This window comes from Budorcas taxicolor, chromosome 7 (assembly GCF_023091745.1).
Source record: "Budorcas taxicolor isolate Tak-1 chromosome 7, Takin1.1, whole genome shotgun sequence".
Taxonomy (NCBI): domain Eukaryota; kingdom Metazoa; phylum Chordata; class Mammalia; order Artiodactyla; family Bovidae; genus Budorcas; species Budorcas taxicolor.
In genome coordinates, this window is record NC_068916.1 from 5649609 (window position 1) to 5670556 (window position 20948).

The 20948-nt window shown below is 51.8% G+C and overlaps 1 protein-coding gene across 1 annotated transcript in view; it reads left to right on the plus strand.

Annotated features, from left to right (window-relative positions):
* Positions 1 to 18279, plus strand: part of PBX4 (PBX homeobox 4) — a 62883-nt gene extending 44604 nt beyond the window's left edge. Inside the window, exons 3-8 of the mRNA XM_052644023.1 lie at positions 11022 to 11266; positions 11539 to 11729; positions 11972 to 12107; positions 15553 to 15709; positions 16071 to 16177; positions 18160 to 18279. Coding sequence (XP_052499983.1) covers positions 11022 to 11266; positions 11539 to 11729; positions 11972 to 12107; positions 15553 to 15709; positions 16071 to 16177; positions 18160 to 18279 — 956 coding nt within the window. The remainder of the gene's footprint in view (positions 1 to 11021; positions 11267 to 11538; positions 11730 to 11971; positions 12108 to 15552; positions 15710 to 16070; positions 16178 to 18159) is intronic.
* The last annotated feature ends 2669 nt before the right edge of the window (positions 18280 to 20948 follow it).

A 20948-nucleotide genomic window follows, 5' to 3' on the forward strand; every position in this document is an offset into this window, starting at 1 on the left:
TTTTATAGTTTTCTATATATAGGTCTTTAGTTTCTTTAGGTAGATATATCTGTAAGTATTTTATTCTTTTCGTTGCAATGGTGAATGGAATTGTTTCTTAATTTCTCTATTTTCTCATTATTAGTGTATAGGAATGCAAGGGATTTGTGTCTTGATTTTATATCCTGCAACTTTACTATATTCATTGATTAGCTCTAGTAATTTTCTGGTGGAGTCTTTAGGGTTTTCTATGTAGAGGATCATGTCATCTGCAAACAGTGAGAGTTTTACTTCTTCTTTTCCAATTTGGATTCTTTTTATTTCTTTTTCTGCTCTGATTGCTATGGCCAAAACTTCCAGAACTATGTTGAATAGTAGTGGTGAAAGTGGGCACCCTTGTCTTGTTCCTGACTTTAGGGGAAATGCTTTCAATTTTTCACCATTGAGGATAATGTTTGCTGTGGGTTTGTCATATATAGCTTTTATTATATTGAGGTATGTTCCTTCTATTCCTGCTTTCTGGAAAGATTTTTTATCATAAATGGATGTTGAATTTTGTCAAAGGCTTTCTCTGCATCTATTGAGATAATCATATGGCTTTTATTTTTCAATTTGTTAATGTGGTGTATTGCATTGATTGATTTGTGGATATTGAAGAATCCTTGCATCCCTGGAATAAAGCCCACTTGGTCATGGTGTATGATCTTTTTAATGTGTTGTTGAATTCTGATTGCTAGAATTTTGTTAAGGAGTTTGGCATCTATGTTCATCAGTGATATTGGCCTGTAGTTTTCTTTTTTCGTGGCATCTTTGTCAGTTTTGGTATTAGGGTGATGGTGGCCTCATAGAATGAGTTTGGAAGTTGACCTTCCTCTGCAATTTTCTGGAAGAGTTTGAGTAGGATAGGTGTTAGCTCTTCTCTAAATTTTTGGTAGAATTCAGCTGTGAAGCCATCTGGACCTGGGCTTTTGTTTACTGGAAGATTTCTGATTACAGTTTCAATTTCTGTGCTTGTGATGGGTCTGTTAAGATTTTCTATTTCTTCCTGGTTCAGTTTTGGGAAGTTGTACTTTTCTAAGAATTTGTCCATTTCTTCCAAGTTGTCCATTTTATTGGCATATTATTGCTGATAGTAGTCTCTTATGATCCTTTGTATTTCTGTGTTGTCTATTGTGATCTCTCCATTTTCATTTCTAATTTTATTGATTTGATTTTTCTCCCTTTGTTTCTTGATGAGTCTGGCTAATGGTTTGTCAATTTTATTTATCCTTTCAAAGAGCCAGCTTTTGGCTTTGTTTATTTTTGCTATGTATGGTCTCTTTTGTTTCTTTTGCATTTATTTCTGCCGTAATTTTTAAGATTTCTTTCCTTCTACTAACCCTGGGGTTCTTCATTTCTTCCTTTTCTAGTTGCTTTAGGTGTAGAGTTAGGTTATTTATTTGACTTTTTTCTTGTTTCTTGAGGTATGCCTGTATTGCTATGAACCTTCCCCTTCGCACTGCTTTTACAGTGTCCCACAGGTTTGGGGTTGGTGTGTTTTCATTGTCATTCACTTCTATGCATATTTTGATTTCTTTTTTTATTTCTTCTGTGATTTGTTGGTTATTCAGCATCCTGTTGTTCAGCCTCCATATGTTGCCATTTTTAATAGTTTTTCTCCTGTAACTGAGATCTAATCTTATTGCATTGTGGTCAGAAAAGATGCTTGGAATGATTTCAATTTTTTTGAACTTACCAAGGCTAGATTTATGGCCCAGGATGTGATCTATCCTGGATAAGGTTCTGTGTGCACTTGAGAAAAAGGTGAAATTCATTTTTGGGGGGTAAAATGTCCTATAGATATCAATTAGGTCTAACTGGTCTACTGTATCACTTAAAGTTTGTGTTTCCTTATTAACTTTCTGTTTAGTTGATCTGTCCATAGGTGTGAGTGGGGTATTAAAGTCTCCCACTATTATTGTGTTATTGTTAATTTCCCCTTTCATGCTTGTTAGCATTTGTCTTACATATTGTGGTGCTCCTGTGTTGGATGTATATATATTTATAATTGTTATATCTTCTTCTTGGGTTGATCCTTTGATCATTATGTAGTGGCCTTCTTTGTCTCTTTTCACAGCCTTTGTTTTAAAGTCTATTTTATCTGATATGAGTATTGCTACTCCTGCTTTCTTTTGGTCTCTATTTGCATGGAAAATCTTTTTCCAGCCCTTCACTTTCAGTCTGTATGTGTCCCTTGTTTTGAGGTGGGTCTCTTGTAAGCAGCATATAGAGGGGTCTTGTTTTTGTATCCATTCGGCCAGTCTTTGTCTTTTGGTTGGGGCATTCAACCCATTTACGTTCAAGGTAATTATTGATAAGTATGATCCCGTTGCCATTTACTTTATAGTTTTGGGTTCGAGTTTATACACCCTTTTTGTGTTTCCTGTCTAGAGAAGATCCTTTAGCATTTGTTGGAGAGCTGGTTTGGTGGTGCTGAATTCTCTCAGCTTTTGCTTGTCTGTTAAGCTTTCAATTTCTCCTTCATATTTGAATGAGATCCTTGCTGGGTACAGTAATCTGGGCTGTAGGTTATTTTCTTTCATCACTTTAAGTATGTCTTGCCATTCCCTCCTGGCCTGAAGAGTTTCTATTGAAAGATCAGCTGTTATCCTTATGGGAATCCCCTTGTGTGTTATTTGTTGTTTTCCCCTTGCTGCTTTTAATATTTGTTCTTTGTGTTTGACCTTTGTTACTTTGATTAATATATGTCTTGGGGTGTTTCGCTTTGGGTTTATCCTGTTTGGGACTCTATGGGTTTCTTGGACTTGGGTGAGTATTTCCTTCCCCATTTTAGGGAAGTTTTCAACTATTATCTCCTCAAGTATTTTCTCATGGTCTTTCTTTTTGTCTTCTTCTTATGGGACTCCTATGATTCGAATGTTGGGGCATTTAACACTGTCCTGGAGGTCTCTGAGATTGTCCTCATTTCTTTTAATTCATTTTTCTTTTTTCCTCTCTGATTCATTTATTCTACCATTCTATCTTCTACTTCACTAATCCTATCTTCTGTCTCTGTTATTCTACTATTTGTTGCCTCCAGAGTGTTTCTGATCTCATTTATTGCATTATTCATTATATATTGACTCTTTTATTTCATCTAGGTCCTTGTTAAACCTTTCTTGCATCTTCTCAATCCTTGTCTCCAGGCTATTTATCTGTGATTCCATTTTGGTTTCAAGATTTTGGATCATTTTCACTATCATTATTTGGAATTCTTTATCAGGTAGATTCCCTATCTCTTCCTCTTTTGTTTGGTTTGGTGGGCATTTATCCTGTTCCTTTACCTGCTGAGTATTCCTCTGTCTCTTCATCTTGTTTATATTGCTGAGTTTGGGGTGGCCTTTCTGTATTCTGGCAGTTTGTGGAGTTCTCTTTACTGTGGAGTTTCCTCGCTGTGGGTGGGGTTGTACAGGTGGCTTGTCAAGGTTTCCTGGTTAAGGAAGCTTGTATCGGTGTTCTGGTGGGTGGAGCTGGATTTGTTCTCTCTGGAGTGCAATGAAGTGTCCAGTAATGAGTTATGAGATGTCAATGGTTTTGGAGTAACTTTGGGCAGCCTGTATTATAGAGCTCAGGGCTGTGTTCCTGTGTTGCTGAAGAATTTGCATGGTATGTCTTGCTCTGGAGCTTGTTGGCCCTTGGGTGGTGTTTGGTTTCAGTGTAGGTGTGGAGGTGTTTGATGAGCTCCTGTCGATTAATGTTCCCTGGAGTCAGGAGTTCTCTGGTGTTCTCAGGATTTGGACTTAAGCCTCCTGCTTCTGGTTTTCAGTCTTATTTTTACAGTAGTCTCAAGACTTCTCCTTCTATACAGCACTGTTGATAAAACATCTAGGTTAAAGATGAAAAGTTTCTCCACAGTGAGGGACACCCAGAGAGGTTCACAGAGTTACATGGAGAAGAGAAGAGGGAGGAGGGAGTTAGAGGTGACCTGAATGAGATGAGGTGGAATCAATAGAGGAGAGAGCAAGCTAGCCAGTAATCACTTCCTTATGTGCACTCCACAACTGGACCACTCAGAGATGTTCATGGAGTTATACAGAGAAGAGAAGAGGGAGGAAGGAAACAGAAGTGGCCAGGAGGATAAAAGGGGGGAATCAAAAGGAGAGAGACAGATCCAGCCAGTAATCAGTTCCCTAAGTGTTCTACACTGTCTGGAACACACAGAGATTCACAGAGTTGGGTGGAGAAAAGAGGGGGTAGGGAGGAGACAGAGGCGACCTGGTGGAGAAAAAGGAGAGTCCAAAGCGGGAGAGAGCAGTCAAGCCAGTAATCTCGCTCCCAAGTGAAAATGGATACTGAAGATTGGGTTCTTAAACGTACAAAATTGATAACAAATACCAAAAAGCAAAGATTAAAAATCTAGAGTAGAGTTTGGAATTTCAAAAATACAATATTAAAGAAAAGAAGAAAAAAAAGTCACAAAAATATAAAATATATATATATGAAGTTTGCTTTAAAAAATAGGGTCTTTTTTTTTTTGCAAAGTAATAATAGGTTATAGAAGTGAAAATTAAAGGAGTAATAGAGGACTTAAAAATTTTTAAAAATTTTTTTTAAAAGAATGATTGTAAAAATAGAAAAAATATATCTAGGACTTTCTCTGGTGTTGTTGTGGGTATTGTGGGGTCAGTTCATTTTCAGATAGTTCCTTGGTCCGGCTTATATTTCTCAAGATCTATAGGCCCCTTCCTATGTAGTCGGTACTAACGACAGGGTTTTAATCTATTGCACCTGTCACTTCCAAGGCGGTTCCCTCTGTTTTAGCTTCTTCTGTTTGCTGGTCTCTTCAGTGTCTGATTTCCGCCCTGACACAAAGGGGGCAGTGGTGGACACTTTTTTTTAGGCTCACTTGTTCAGTCGCGCTGTGGGGAGGGAGGGACGCTGCAAACAAATAACACTGGCGTGTGCTCGCAGTGCCTCAGCCACACTGGGCCTGTCCCCGCTCACGGCGCGTGTACCCTCCCTGCCCACACTGCTCAGGCTCTAGGTTGGTCCGCTGGGAACCTTCGGAGGCCAGCCCTAGGCTGCATGCACCTCCCAGGTCTAAGCCACTCAGGTTCAGGCACTCGGGTAGTCCTCAGAGGCGCAGACTCGGTTGGGCCTGCGTTTTGTGCCCTTTTCAGGTCCGAGCAGTTCAGATGATGAGGTGTTTGGCGAGCGTGGTCGCTGTCACTTATCGCCTCCCCCGTCCCTGTCACTTGGTTTTCTGGGTGTACAATCAGCGCACCTTCTCAGGCGGATGTTGACTGCCCAGAACCCCAAGAAGTCTTAGCAAAGAAGCCTGCTTGCAGTTTGGTAGATAATGTCTCTCTGGGACTGTGATTGCCCCTTCCAGCTCTGGCTGCCTGTCACCAGAGGGGGAAGGTCTGCAGCCGGCTATCTCTGTTCAGTCCTTTGTTCTGTGCACGGGCCTGGTGGTGTCTTAGGTTAGGGTTGACTTTTCGCGTGGTAGCTATCCCACAGTCTGGTTTGCTAGCCCAAGTTAGTTTGCTCAGATTGCCCTCGGGGCATTCAGGCCAGCTCCTTACTCTAAGCCATGCAGCCCGCGCCTCCCTGCCCAGGCCCCGCTTGCTAGTGGCGGGTGCAGGCGTCTGCGCTGCTTCTCTGCTGGGGGAGTTACCGTTGGGCTCGTAATCTGTGGGTTTTAATTATTTATTTATGTTTCCTCCCTGTTATGCTGCCCTCTGTGCTTCCAAGGCTCGCCACAGACTCTGCAGTGAGAGTGTTTCCTGGTGTTTGGAAACTTCTCTCTTTTTAAGACTCCCTTCCCAGGATGGAGCTCCGTCCCTACCTCTTTTGTCTCTTTTTTTTGTCTTTTATATTTTTTCCTACCTCCTTTCGAAGACAATGGGCTGCTTTTCTGGGTGCCTGATGTCCTCTGCCGACATTCAGAAGTTGTTTTGTGGAATTTACTCAGCGTTTAAATGTTCTTTTGATGAATTTGTGGGGGAGAAAGTGGTCTCCCCGTCCTATTCCTCTGCCATCTTAGGACTGCCCTTCATGTCCAGTTCTAACTGTTGCTTCTTGACTCTCATACAGGTTTCTCAGAAGACAGGTAAGGTGGTCTGGTATTCCCATCTCTTTGAGAATTTTCCACAGTTTGTTGTGATCTCTACAGTCAAAGGTTTTAGCATCTTCAATTAAGTCAATTAGATGTCTTTCTGAAACTCCCTTGCTTAAACTGTTCATTGAAGAAGGCCTTCTTGTCTCTCCTTGCTATTCTCTGGGACCCTTCTCCCTTGCCTTTTGCTTTTCTTCTTTCGTCAGCTATTTGTAAGGCCTTCTCAGACAACCACTTTGCTTTCTTGCATTTCTTTCTCATGGGGATGATTTTGGTCACTGCCTCGTGTACAGGGCTACAAATCTCTGTCCATAGTTCTTCAGGCACTTTGTCTACCAGATCTAATCCCTTGAATCTATTTGTCACCTCCACTGTATAACCATAAGGGATTTGATTTAGGTCGTATCTGAATGGCCTAGCGGTTTTCCCTAGTTTCTTTGTTACCGTTGTTCAGTCGCTCATTCCTGTCTGACTCCTTGCAACCCTGTGGACCGCAGCACACCAGGCTTCCCTGTCCCTCACCATCTCCCAGAGTTTGCTCAGACTCGTGTCCATTGAGTTGATGATGCCCTCCAACCATCTCATCCTCTGTCACCCCCTTCTCCTCCTGCCTTCAATCTTTTGCAGGATCAGGGTCTTTTCTAATGAATAGACTCTGCATCAGATGGCCAAAGTATTGGAACTTCCGCTTTCTTCAAATTAAGCCTGAATTTTGCAATAAGGAGCTCATGATCTGAGCCAGGTCTTGTTTTCGCTGACTGTATAGAGCTTCTCAATCTTTGGTTGCAAAGAGCGTAATCAATCTGATTTTGGTATTGACCATCTGGTGACGTCCATGTGTAGAATTGTCTCTGGTGTTGTTGGAAGAGGGTGTTTGCTACAACCAGAGTGTTTTTTTCACACTGTTGGTTAAATAAAAGAATGAAAGGGGAGTACCCAAGTGGTTAGGATTCGGTGCTTTCACTGCCTTAACCCAGGTTCAATCCCTGGTTGGGAAACAGAGATCCCACAGGTTGCAAGGTGTGGCCAAAAACAAAACAAAACAAAAGACAAACCACTAAGCAGTCCTCAGCAGCCCAGGGTCATACACACACACATGCACAAACACACACACGTGCTCCCAGCCACCCTTCACTTAGCCATGTGTCCAGCCTGGACCACTCCTGCCCCTAACTGTAATGAGAGAAACTGAAGGGACCTCTCCAGCCCTGGGAGGCAGGCTGTGCTGGGGGCCCTCTGTGGGGGGTGGGGTGCTGTGTGTGTCCCTCTCGGTCACTCCTGAGCCCAGGCTGGACCCATGGGTGCTTAGGGAGGAGCTGCTGAGCAAGCCTGAGACAGTCGCTGTGCTTCCAAGGGCCATGAAGGGCCCAAAAGAGGGAAAGTCCACAAGGGCGGGTTTGGAAGGCTGTCAGGAAAGGCCCTGAGTGCCAGGTGTCAGAGTCTAGGCTGCCGCCGTGGATGCAGAGCTGGTTGAAGTCTGAACAGGAGACTGGCGTGATGAAGACAGCTTCTGAGCGTGGTCAGCTTGCAGGTGTGCCTGATGGACCAGAGCGGGGAGCTTTCCTCACAGGTCGCAGAGGGCAGGAAGGGGTCAACGCACAGGACTCCAGGAGTGGCATGAAGGAAGGGGTTGGATGGTGGGTCAGGCGTCGAGGTAGAATCAATAGGATCTGCACACACAGAGGGATGAGGGAAGAGCATGTCCGTAATCGGCTCTGGGTTAGGAACGGTTAAGAGGGGGTGGGCCTTTACAAGGATCAGGCAGTGCAGCTCCACTCTGTCCAGAAGTCCCCAGCCTTTACATCTGGTGCTTCTTGAAGACCAAGTAAGGCTGTTAGGGAATTAGGTCTCTGAACTGGAAGGTCTGCAACTCATAAAAAGGACCCTTTTCCTTTATTGCTTTCAGAAAGAGCCCTGTTGCAGCCCAGTGAGACTAAATGGAAAGGGTTCTTTTGTGTGAATTGAGTCCCTGAATCTGAGGAGGTAGGGGTTCCTGCATGTGAGGAAAATTCCTGCAGGGATATCTCTTGAACTCCTTCAATTTTCGCTAGTGAGTTTTTGACCAAAACAAGTTCATCTGTTAAATAGGGAACAAGAAAGGGGCATATGATGAATGAGCAAATGTCTATATGATAGGATTATACTTTTTTTTTTTTTTAGCTGCACCATGCAGCTTACAGGACCAGGGGGTGAACCAGGCCATGTCAGTGAAAGTGCTGAGTCCTAACCACTGAACCACCAGGGAATTCCCTAAGCTCAATTCTTATTTGAGCACTGAAGTCAATTAGTAGCTGATAATATTAAGAGCCTGTTTCTAAGAAAAGACTTAAAACTTTGTTTTTCTCGAAAGTCAGAACTACATGGAATCTATATCATCTATCATTACCTCCTTCTGCATTCCCTGCCTCCCATCCCCTTAGGAACCACCCCTCAGCCTTCCTTCCTGTGTCTCCACAGATATGTGTTCCATCACTGAAAAAGCAGAGAAAAAATAGGTCCTGCAAGACCACCCTCCCTGGACCCAAGCCTCACTCTGTAACCCCTGTAGCAGACTCCTCCCCACACTGCCCACCTCCCGTCCTCCTCTGAACTTGCTAGTCAGGCTTCACCCCACCATACCTTGCAGCTGCTTTTGCAGAGGTTAACAATCTACCCCTAGTTGGATGGCATCACTGACTCAATGGACATGATTTTGAGTAAACTCCAGGAGTTGGTGATGGACAGGGAGGCCTGGCATGCTGCAGTCCATGGGGTTGCAAAGAGTTGGACACAACTGAGCAACTGAACTGAACTGAACTGACCAATCTTCCCCAAGCCTAGGTTTTCACCCCTCTGTTACCACTTCTGATTATTCCTCCACCCGCCTCATAACTCCTTCCATCTCCTCCTTTGCCTGCCCTTTAAACACTGATTTTCTAGCATTCAGGGGGTGTGGCCTTCTCATAGATGTACCTGCAGGTACGAGCAGATAAAAACAGACTTCCCAAACACACGCCACACACCGATGACTCAGGAATACCTTCTTGCACCCGAACTGGTCACCTCAGCCCCAGCTCCCAGGTAGCAGCTGCTTCGCAGCCACCTAGACATTTGTGCTGAGCTGTGTCAGGGACCGGCCTGACACCACCTTTTCACCTGCCTGCCTGCTGTTTTGAGTGCTCTGCTTGGGAAAAAGTAGCGCCTTCCAGGGGGAATGTGGGAGTTGTCACAGCGTCTTCCTTTTTCTCAAGTCCTGGTGGCTCAGACGGTAAAGAATCCACCTGCCAGTGCAGGAAACATAGGAGACTCAGTCTTGATCCCTGAGTCGAGAACATCCCCTGGAAGAGGAAATGGCAGCCCACTCCAGTATCTTGCTAGGAAATCCCTTGGACAGAGGAGCCTGGTGGGCTACAGTCTATGGGGTCGCAGAGTCGGACACAACTGAGTGACTAACACTTTCATATTCCGGTGGTCACAGTCTGGGGCCTCTCCCTCTGGCCGCCTCATAGCTGACATGCACCCCTCGGACAGCAGCAGCTCATCCCCTGCCCACCCGCTGCCTGTCCAGTCCTGCCCTTGAGCACATCGCCTAGCTAGGATGGCTTCTCCGTGTTATAAAGTCAGGCAACTGTGTCTGTGCTCAAACTAACCCATCTCTCAGTGGGTTAGTTCGTCTCTTCTGGCACCTCTGGATCCATCTTTTCCTCTCTGATTTTACAGCAGAAACCCTCCCCTCAACACACTCACACAACAGACACAGGCACAACAGACGTATTACCAAACCAAAGTTCGGTCACCTGAAAAGCAAATTCACTCTACTGACACCAGATCATGGTGAAGGAAAGTACAGCATTTATTTCAGGGTGCCAAGCAAGGGAGTGGAAGACAAGCCTCAGATCTGCCCCACTTTGGTCTTTGAATGAGGGTCTTTTTTTAAGGGGGAGAACAGAGAGGCTGGAATTAAGCATCATCTTGTGACATTTCATAATCATAGTTTCAACAGTCAGGATGTTTCTGGCTTATGGTTCTCTCCAGGTGGTCTGTGCCTGTTAGCTCATCTTGCCCCGGAGACACAACCTGAGTTTGTGCGTGAATGATGAAATATCTATGATAGCAAATTTAGCACCTTAACCATGTCATCAACAACAGGGTATTAATCATCTGACTGGTTGATTAGTGTTCAGTTAATCCATTCTGAAGGAGATCAGCCCTGGGATTTCTTTGGAAGGAATGATGCTAAAGCTGAAACTACAGTACTTTGGCCACCTCATGCGAAGAGTTGACTCATTGGAAAAGACTCTGATGCTGGGAGGGACTGGGGGCAGGAGGAGAAGGGGACGACAGAGGATGAAATGGCTGGATGGCATCACTGACTCGATGGACATGAGTCTGAGTGAACTCCGGGAGTTGGTGATGGACAGGGAGGCCTGGCGTGCTGCAATTCATGGGGTCACAAAGAGTTGGACACGACTGAGTGACTGAACTGAACTGAACTGAACATGGAGTTGAGGCTTCTCAGGTGGCTCAATGGGGGGGCTCAGTTTCAGATACATGCCAGCACAGCCTTCCCAAAGCCAGGCTGCCACCAGCCTTCATATTCCTGTCTATGCACTCTGAGCCTCTGGAAGGTGCCACCTCTCCCATCTGGAGGCATGATTCAGGGCTTCAGGCTTTCCAGCACCTGGTGCCATCCCACCCCTGCCCTGCCTGGAGCTCCACATGTACCCAGCTGTGAGCTGTGGGCTGTGGCGTGCCTGCCCCCTGCACTCCTGGCAGCCCAGCTGGGCTCCTGAGCACAGCACCTAGACCAGCATCAGAGTGGGTTATTTGATGTCTGTCATCATAGTCTTTCTTTCCGCAAAAGGGATGCATGAAGAGGGTTCAGACACTCAGCCAGTGCTAGCACTGTCGTGGGGGGTTTTGCTCCAACAACAAGCACTGACTCCATCTCCTCTCTCTGATCCAGTGTCGAGCATCCACGGCATTCAGGAAGTGGGCCCCCCTGATGCTCAGCTCCTGAGGCTGGATAACATGCTGCTGGCCGAGGGCATGTCCAGGCCTGACAAGCAAGGGAGGGGAGCATCGGCAGCGGCCAACGCAGCAACACCAGGAGGCCGTCCAAACGAGGGTGGCCTTGAGCACTCTGACTACAGGGCCAAGCTGTCCCAGATCCGACAGCTGTACCACTCCGAGCTAGAGAAATATGAACAGGTGATTTTCTGCGTGAAGAGTTTCTATCACGGGAATGCACATTTGTCAAAGGAACCCATGGAGTACAAACTGCCTTCCCTTGGCAGCATCAAGCAGAGAGCCCACGAGCTTGGTCTCATAGCAGAGGTGGCTGATTTGACCCCAGCCCCTTGCCATCATTTCTCAGTAGCCAGCCTGTATGAGAGGCTTGGGGGGCAGGTGGCTGGTCCCACCCGGGACCCTAGGCCAGCCTGCTAGGTGGTCACCAGCTAGCACGTGTGTCCCCACCCCAGGCCTGCCGTGAGTTCACCATGCACGTCACCAACCTCCTCCAGGAGCAGAGCAGGATCAGGCCCGTCTCGCCCGCGGAGATGGAGCACATGGTGGGCATCATCCACGGCAAGTTCCACAGCATCCAGATGCAGCTGAAGCAGAGCACCTGTGAGGCTGTGCTGGCCCTGCGCGCGAGGTTCCTCGACGCCAGGTCAGGCCCTCCCCCCAACCTCTGACCTCAGGAAGGGAAGCAAGTCCTGCACTGGTTTGGGTCTGAGTTACGGGAGCCTCCCGGCCTAGGCAGGGGCTCTGACCACGGCTGCAGGGGCAGCCCTCACACAGCCTCCAGGAAGGCTAGGAAGTGCTGACCGCTGCTGTCACAGCCTCTAGGAGATCAGAGATGGGGATGAGGCCCCACGGATGATCACCGGCTGAGGCTGTCTATCTTCTCAGGCGTAAGCGGCAGAATTTCAGCAAGCAAGCCACAGAGGTGCTGAATGAATACTTTTATTCCCATCTGAGCAACCCATACCCCAGCGAAGAAACCAAAGAGGAGCTGGCCAGGAGGGGTGGCATCACGGTCTCCCAGGTGATGGTCTTTTCCTACCACACCTCCCTGAACCCGAAAGGGACACCCAGGGAGGTTCATCAAACGTGTGGTGCAGGAGCCAAACGTGGTGTGCAGCCACAGCCAAGCACGCGCAGTGCAGCCTCGGAGCTGGCTGGCTGGGCTCAGGTCCCGGGTCTGGGCTACGAACCCGGACCTCAGGCAGGAAGCCATACCTACCCTCCCACACTCCCTGACACAATGGGTGTGGAGTGTGCGGTCCTGCCACCACTGAGGACAGCACTTAAGAGTGATCCTTGGTGAACTGTAGTCTTTAGGGATTTTTTTTTTAAACCTTACATTCTTTATTGATGTATTTGGTTTTGGCTGGGCCGGGTCGTCACTGCTGTGCAGGCTTCTGTCTAGTCGTGGTGGGCAGGGGCTACTCGCCATTGTGGGGCCCAGGTTTCTCCTTGCAGTGGCGTCTCTTTTGTGGAGCACGGCTCTAGGGCAAGCGGGCATCAGTAGTCGTGGCTCCCGGGCTCCAGAGCGCAGGCGCAATAGTCGGGACACATGGGCTGAGCTACTCCACAGCATGTGGGATCTTCCTGGACCAGGGATCGAACCAGTGTCTCCTGCGTTGGCAGGTAGATTCTTCACCACTGAACCGCCAAGGAAGCCCAGTCGCTAAGATTTCATATCCTCATATCAGAGGGGTGTGCTGTGTCCTGTAAGATGGATGGGGTGTAAGCTTAGGAGAAGAAAAAGAACTTGGAGCAAAATTAGGACTGAAAGTGATAGACGGGCTCTTGTGCAAAAGTACCAGTTCAGTTATCCTGGAATAAATTCAGGCGTGTGCATCACCTGCTAGTTGCTCAGACAGTCCAGTGTGTGAGTCTGGGGGCACAAGACAGGCGACAGCTGGCTCCAGATGGGAAACAGAAGCGCAGGCTGGAGAAGAGACCATATTGGGATGACTGTTCATCTCAGTGGGATTGGGGTGGGGTCGGGGCTAAGGCGAGAGCCCAAGAAATCTGTCAGAAGGTTTTGTTGCTTGTCTTACTGATTTTTATCGTCTTGGGTCTTTGCTGCTTTGCACCGGCTTTCTCTAGCTGCAGAGAGTGGGGGATACCCTAGCCGCGCTGCGGGCCTGCTCATCGGGTGGCTTCTCTTGCTGTGGAGTTCCACAACACAGGTGCTCGGGCTTGGGCTTAGTTGCTCTGAGGCATGTGGGATCTTTCTGGACCAGGGATTGAACTCATGCCTCCTGCATTGGCAGGTGGACTCTTAACCACTAGGCCACCAGGGAAGCGCTTTCAAAAGGTTTTACAATGAGAACAGTTAAGTGCAGGCAGGCCACAAGGGAGAGAGCAGACCAGGCAACACCCACGGGGCAGCGTGGGGGTCGGCGCCCGCCTCTGGCCGCAGAGAGGGCCATCAGGGGCCTGGACGCAGTAGGCTGGCCCTCCCCCTCCCCCTGTGCTGAGGGGGAGGCTGAGTCACCACCCTCTGCCCCAGCCCCCTCGGAGTCCGGCAGCACCTTGGGGGCAGCGGCGCTCGGGAGGCCTGCGGGGTCACACCGGTGTCCTCACTCACCCAGAACTGCCGTGGTGTCCTCAGCACTTTGGCCAGAGCTGAGGTGGGGCCTACGCCTCTAGGACTTCGAGGCCCAGAAGAAGCGGGCGGCCTGGCAGCCCATCTGTCCCCAGGAGCAGTTGTCTGGAAAGAACCAGACTCACTCCAGGGCCTGCCACCTCAGACAGCAGGCGGGCCTGGGGTCTAAACTTCATCTGAGGAGAGAGTTTGTGACAAACAAAGGTTTGAAAAGCTCTGGCCACATTCCAGTGGCTGGGCCCTGACATCCCCACCCACCCACCAGCAGCCGGATTCTGCCCTGGGACCCCTCCCCGCTGTGGCGGCTCCTCGGTAGAAATGCCTGACAGCTGAGTAGGGCTCCAAACATGGTGCGCTGTGAGGTTCACTTAAGGAGAAAATAGTGGAGCAACACTGGGCAAACAGTGTTGCAGACGAGACCACGGATGTTTTCAGGAAGGATCAGCTGCAACTGCAGGCTGAGGAGGCCCGAGGGGGAAGGACAGGAGAGCTGAGCCCATGGACAGGGCATTGGGTGGAAACCTGAGTGGCTACAGCTACATGGACCAAAGGGGCCAGAGGGACTGGGCAGGGAGTGGCCGGTGACACCGAGGTGTGGCTACCCTTGCAGAGAGGGCATCTCGCTCCTGTCCAAGGCGCTGGGACAGACCCTGTAGGGAGGGCAGACCCCAGCCTGAACCAGCTCCCCTGCAGACACCCACTCGGGAAGTCTGCTCTTTGTCCCTCTAAAATGCCAGTTGAATTCAACATGGAAAACCGCTCGCCAACATTCTTCTGCAAACTTCAGCACAGACGTGTGGGTGCACTCCTTGGAGGTAAGTGGGAACCAGGTGCTTACCTGGCTTGGTTGCGAGCAGGTCACACTCAACACTGAGGGCAGGAGAGTTGAGAGCAGGGAACACACATGGGGCTTTTTTTGTCCATGGTTGACATTGAGAGGATTACAGAAAGACGTTAAAGAAACTAATTTTTAAAGGAGAAAAGGTCATCCACAGTCCTGCCATGCAGTTCAGCTGTGTGTTTCTATTCATGAAAATGCACACGTCTCATGTGTGCATGAACCTGCAGGCCCAGGCGCCCTACCTGGGGATACACGGTGTTTCCAGCTGTGCACGTCTCCATGCTCATACAGCTGGGCGCTGTCCAGCCTCTCAGCCAGCCAGGGACGTTTTCGTTGTCACAGCTCTTGAGGGGAGGAGAAGGCACGCCTGGCCTCCGGCGCTGGAGACCGGGGATGCTGCTCAGCACCCTCAGGGCCCAGGACAATCCACAGGGAGGAGCCCTGCCCCAGAGGGCTCGTGCAGACGTGCAGTCAGAGCTGGGCCCCTGGGCCGGCTCTGTGCTTACAAGATGTGTGTGATTGCAGCTCCCTCCCAACCAGCTTCGAGGACTGAAGGCTGCCTGCGATCCGCGCTCAGCTCCTTCCCCTGCTCCATCAGATGGTCCTTTATCCTTTGATAAGTTTTGGATTTGACTGTGTTCTTTGCTTCAATCGCATTCCCAGAAATGCGGTTCCTGGTGCACGTGTCCCGCACCAGGATTCAGTCTGTTGCCTGCAGTGAGCAGACACTGGTCTCTCCAAGCGTGTGACACGTGCCTGCCCTGCTCCCACCTCCATCCTCATCCCAGTTCCAGCAGCGCCTGGTCCTCAAGCAACGCAGCTCCTCCCTCTCTGTAAGCCACACCGACTCCAGGGCACCCCCAACACACAGCAGACATTTCCCTGTGCCCAGGGTTCATCAGTGCCAGCTTCACAGTCTTAGCCTCTCACCCCGTTCCGGGGCCATGCGCTGTCATGCAGCAACGCCCCTTCCTTGCGTGTCTCATTGCTCCCTCAGCTTTTCCAGTGACTTCTGTCTCTGTGTGTCCACAGGTCTCCAACTGGTTCGGCAACAAAAGAATTCGGTATAAAAAGAACATGAGGAAGTTTCAAGAAGAGGCTACCATCTACACAGCCAAGACAGCAGTGGACGCCACAGAAGTCAGGGGCCCAGGGCGCCAGGCCAGCCCCCCATCGATGTCCCACTCCAGTGAGTGGGACAGAGAGCCGGGCTCGGCGGCCCCCCAAGGCTGAGTGCACCAAGCTGCATCCGGGGCAGCCGCAGGCCCCTGCACATGCCTCTCCCCTCTGCTCACACTGTGGGGTTTCCATTCCCACTGGAGACGGTCCCCATCAAGTCACACAGCCCCGCCGGCTGTGCAGGTGCCGTGGGGACAGAAGGTGTACCCCAGAAGGCTGGTCTCCCCACCCACACAGGCTGCAGGAGGGCTGGGAGCCACGGGAGTCACGTTCATGGCCTCCTCCTGACCCAGGGGCTGGCGAGTCCCACCTGCAGCGTCGCTGCGCCTCCCGGGGCGGGAACGCTGGTCCTGACCCTCTGACCCCTGCAGGCTCCTCTGGCCCGTTTCCGCTGACCGGCCCCGGGGACACACTTATCCACCTGCAGACGCTGGCCTGCCTCCAGCCCAGCTCCCAGGAAGGCGGCCTTCTGGCCCAGGTGAGTCTGTGGCACAACCCCGAGGCCTGTGAGGTCCCCGACCCAGTGACGAGCAGGCCTGGAGCCCCCGTGGGTGTCTGGTCCTCAGGACTGTGGTCTCCGCAGGCTCTCGTGAAGGGCATGACGACCAGCTGGGCCCGCCAGGCCCTCATCACGGGGATGGTGCAGGCAGGCGGAGCCCCTCCGGGGCACCCTGGGCACAGAGGGCCACTCACCAGAGACCTCAGTCCTCACAGGACTCAGTGGGCACGGCAGGCTCTGCCTGTTGGGAAGGGGCCCTCCCTCCCCGAGGAGGCAGAGGGTGGGGTGGGAAAACGAGGCCCCGATGGTCTGAAGGTGCAGCCCCCGAGCTCAGAGCCTTCAGCATGCCTCACCGTCCTGGCCACCCCCTCCGCTGGCACCCAGCTGGGCCAGAGTGAAGGTCCATTTTGGCGACTGGGAAGAGCATGGACCTCGGATCCCGACTCTCAGGATGTGCCCTCAGGAACTTTCTCAGAGTGCGGGACGCCATCCCTCTCGAGGGCCCTGGGGCCTCCTGGCCCCCCACTGACAGCCACGGCGGGGGGCGGCTAGGGGGCCTGGCCCCACACTCAGGGCTGTCCTGCGGAGCTATGCAGGTACAGGTGTAACACGGGCACACAGCAGTGGGCAGGGTCTTACGCAGCCAGACTGTTTGCTTCAGAGACAAATCTCCCTCCTCAGTGTACCCCTCTTAAAGATGCAGGGAATGGATGTCCCCTGGTGCAGGGCATCCTGTCACCATGGCAACCCCACAGCCCACAGTGAGCACCTGGCAGAGCCAGCACTCTGTTGTCACCGGGTGGCCAGTTCATCCTGCCCTGCACTTGCCCAAGGCCCAGCGCCACGACCACAGTAGGGGCAAGCCTGTGAGAGTGACTCAGGGTGAGGGGTCCGTGGACCGGGGGCCGGGTCCTGTCGGCCCCATGGAGTAAGTGGGAAAGCGTGGGATGTGGTGTGTACACCCAGCTGTGCCCCAGTCCCCTGGCGTGGGCAGGCACAGATGCTCTTCCTGAGAGAAGGTCTCCAGGCTGAGCACCCCCGCTCCCCTACCACCCCCCACCCAGCTGGGCGCCGACTCCTCAGCCCTGAGCTGCCCTTTGGCTCCCAGGCCCACACTGGGCCCCAGCCTGTCACCTCCCAGGCCTGCCCGGTGAGTCCTCCCCTCCTCACTCATGTCTTCCTGCTGAGGTCACAGGCCTGTGGTGCCCACCCGAGGGCAGAGTGTGTCCCCCTGCAGCCAGCGTCCCCGCCCCAGGCGCTTTCAGACTGAGGCTGAGTGCAGCAGCGCTGGCCTCCCAATTCTCTTGCCCAGCACTGTCCTCAGGCACATGTGGGAGGTAACAGCTGTGGGGAGAGGGGGAAGGGAGCAGGGTCTTGGGCATCGTCGGCCTGGATGCAGGCAGGAAGGTTCAGCCTGTTCAGGGAAGTTTGAGAGTGAGGGGGGAGAAGGGGAGCTTGTGCATCATTGCTCTCGCGGGCTGCACACAGGACTCACCTTGGAGCAGACAGCCATCATCAACAGTGGTTTGCATGATGGTGGGGGGTCTGTGGACGAACACCCCACGGTCACGTGTGCCCAGTACATCGCCCCCAGCCAGCGGCCATGGGCCCTCCCATGTCAGGCGGGTCCTGCTGGGTTCCTGAACCTCTCGCTGCTCAGCACATCTCACCACGGTCTTTCAGGGCCCACTGTTAGCTCCGGGCCTGCCTGGGTCTCCCTCCCCCTCAGAGCACGTGCCACGGTGCCCCGCCCCTCCCCTGCCAGCGCCCGGCCAGCGGAAGCCAGACCCCGCCAAGGAAGCACAGCCATGTGGAGGCCAGCTGCGCCTCAGGGCAGAGCCCTGCGCCCCCTCGTCCCCTGGCTCCTCTCACAGTCCTCAGCACGTTCTAAGGGACGTGGAGGCTGGACGGGCCCCCAGTCTTCACCCCCCACACACACTGAGTCCTGTCTGTCTTTCCAGCCCAGGAGCGGCTGGCAGGTGAAGCGAATGCCAACCGCTTCACCCGCTGGCAACCCCGGCAGTGTCCCCTCAGACGCATCTAATCAAGTGTTGGGGCGAGCAGAAAAGAGGACGGTGTGACCTGCCGCGGTTCCCCGGCCCTCGAGTTCCTTCAAAACCCCAGAGCTGACAGCAGAGGGCGCTCCCTAAGCCGCCGGCCAGACACACCGACTCCCCGCTTACCAGCTGGGATTTGAAACAGCTTGAGATGCTGCTTGTTCTCCCAGCTCTTGTTTTTGTATTTATACATATATATACATACATATAGTAATTTTCTGGTTAAGACTAGGAACTACTTCTACAAGAAATTCTGGCACCAATTCTGCCATTACAATTTTGAACTGATTTTAATTTTGCCACCATTCACCCCAGATTTGTTGCTGGCAGTGGCTGATGACGCAAGTGCAGTTGTGCGAGTTGTGACCTTTTGCTCACTGGTCCGTCCCGGTGCCAACTCGCCCAGACACTGCCTCCCACCCTGACTTGTGCTATGAATATGCAGTTTTGATTTAAGTCTCTTGTGAGCTCAGAGTTTTACCAGAATTAGTTTGGCACTTCTCTTTCTTCCGTTAATACAAGTTCTACCATTTTCGGCTGAAATGTCGTTCGAGACAATAAACTTCCCAAGCGCTTTCCTGCCTCTGTGCTCTTGAAGTCCCGCTGGCCTGAGGTTCGGTGCTCAGCGTGCCCCGCCTCCCAGGCGTCCCTCGGTCTGCTCGCCTGGTTCCTCCTCTGCTTCAGCCCTGGCGGGGAGGGGGTGGCGGCGGGGCCTTCGCTCCGTCTCCTCTTCCTCTTCCCCTCCCTGTGAGTGAAGATGGGAGAGCTGGGGGACTTCCCTGGCGGTCCAGTAGCTAAGACTCTGGGCTTCCAATGCAGGAGGCCCAGGTTCTCTCCCTGGCCAGGGAACTGGATCCCACGGGCCACAGCAGAGTTCACATGCCACACCTAGAGGTGCCCCATGCCACAGCCGAGGCCTGGCGCAGCCAGAACAAGAAGGCAGGGCTGGGCTGTTGGGAGAATTAAATGAGCCTGGACTGGGGACAGCTCGGGGCCCGGAGCAAATATGTTGCATCTGCCCATCAGTCTACGTCACCAGGGCCCTGACCCCACACTACGACTAGCCCCTGAGTTTCTGTCCAGAGGATTCTTCTCTGCACACAGTGTGTTCCAACTCCCACACGCCTCCACACAGGTCACCCCAGATCCTGGCCAGTTGACTGCGTTCTCCTGGTTCTTGGCCTCCCAGCCCCGCCGTGTCTCCCTCCTGTCCCCGCCCCCTCCCTCCTGTCTGTCTCCGCCCTCTGCGGTGCCACCACTGTGGTGTTGATGCTCTAGTGAGGGGTGCAGACAGGAAACGAGGTGCAGGAGTAAAAGTCCGCCGGGCCCAGCCATGCAGCATGGCAGGATCACAGCCTACACCCCAAAAGGCTGAGCACAGTGGTCTCCAGGAATCAGAGGACCTCAGCCTCCGCCCTTCTGGCTTCCATCCACCTGCCCACCCTTACCGTCACAGCCACAAGCCTGCTGTTACCACACTGCCCTCCACGTCTCCATTTCTGTTTGAGAACAAAGAAATGGATTTCTTTTTTTTTTTTTTTTTTTAATATATTTTCTTGGCCGCACTGCACGGCATGTGGGATCTTAGTTCCCTGAGCAGGGATTGAACCCATGCCCTTTGCATTGGAAGCACAGAGTCTTAACCACTGGACCACCAGGGACGTCTCAAGAAATAGATTTGTAGTGAAGGTAATACAGTCTCAGCTGACTCCATCCAGGCCCTGGCCCCTTCTCCACCGGCATCCCCTGCAGACCCATCCTCAGAGTTAGGGTCCTACCGAGATGGTCTGTGATGGTCTGTGTGTCCCTGCATGCATGTCCCCACTTTGCATGCCCTGCCTTTCTCCACATGATGTATCTTGGAGCGGCCACTGCCTCTGCATCTGGGAAGATCTTCCTCCAGTGAGTGAGCCCCTCGTTCCTGGTACTGGATACTTAGGGTGGTTCCATCTTTGCAGCCCTGGGCCCTCACTGCCCCCCAGCTCAGCAGCTCCTGAGTGCTGAGTGCTGGTCAGCGAGCCGCCCCTGGCCTGGCTCTTTGCATCGTTGCCGCCTCTTTTCTTCCCTGCAGGGCACTGTTGCAGTGCTCAGTCGTATCTGACTCTTTGTGACCCCCTGAACGATAGCCCACCAGGCTCCTCTGTCCATGGGATTCTCCGGGCAAGAATACTGGAGTGGGTTGACATTTCCTTCTCCAGGGGAGCTTCCGGATCCAGGGATGAAACCTGTGTCTCCTGCATTTGTAGGCTGAGCTGCCTGGAAAGCCGCAGGGGCCAGCCATCAGGACCTCCCCCTGCGCCTGTGACACTTCCACTGCACCCTCCCCCAGCAGGAACGGTTAAGATGCTAGGAAGCCCCAAAACCGCAGCCTGGAGTAGGGAGAGTCTCAGTCGAGGCTGTTGAGCAGCCCACCCAAAAGAAGACCCCCTCCCCGTGAGCAGTCACTTCCCAGTCCCCCTTCCCAGCCCCTGACAACCACTAATCTGCTCTGTCTCTGTGGATTTGCCTGTTCCAGACATTTCACACACAGAGGATCACACAGCATGAGGCCTTCTGGGTCCCGCTCCTTCCATTCAGCCTGTTTCCGGGTCGAGCGGGGCACTCTGAGTCACAGGGAGACTGGACGGGATGTCACAGAGGGAGGGCAGCTCAGCTCTGATCTGGCAGCTTGGTGTGTCCACACAGCTGGGCAG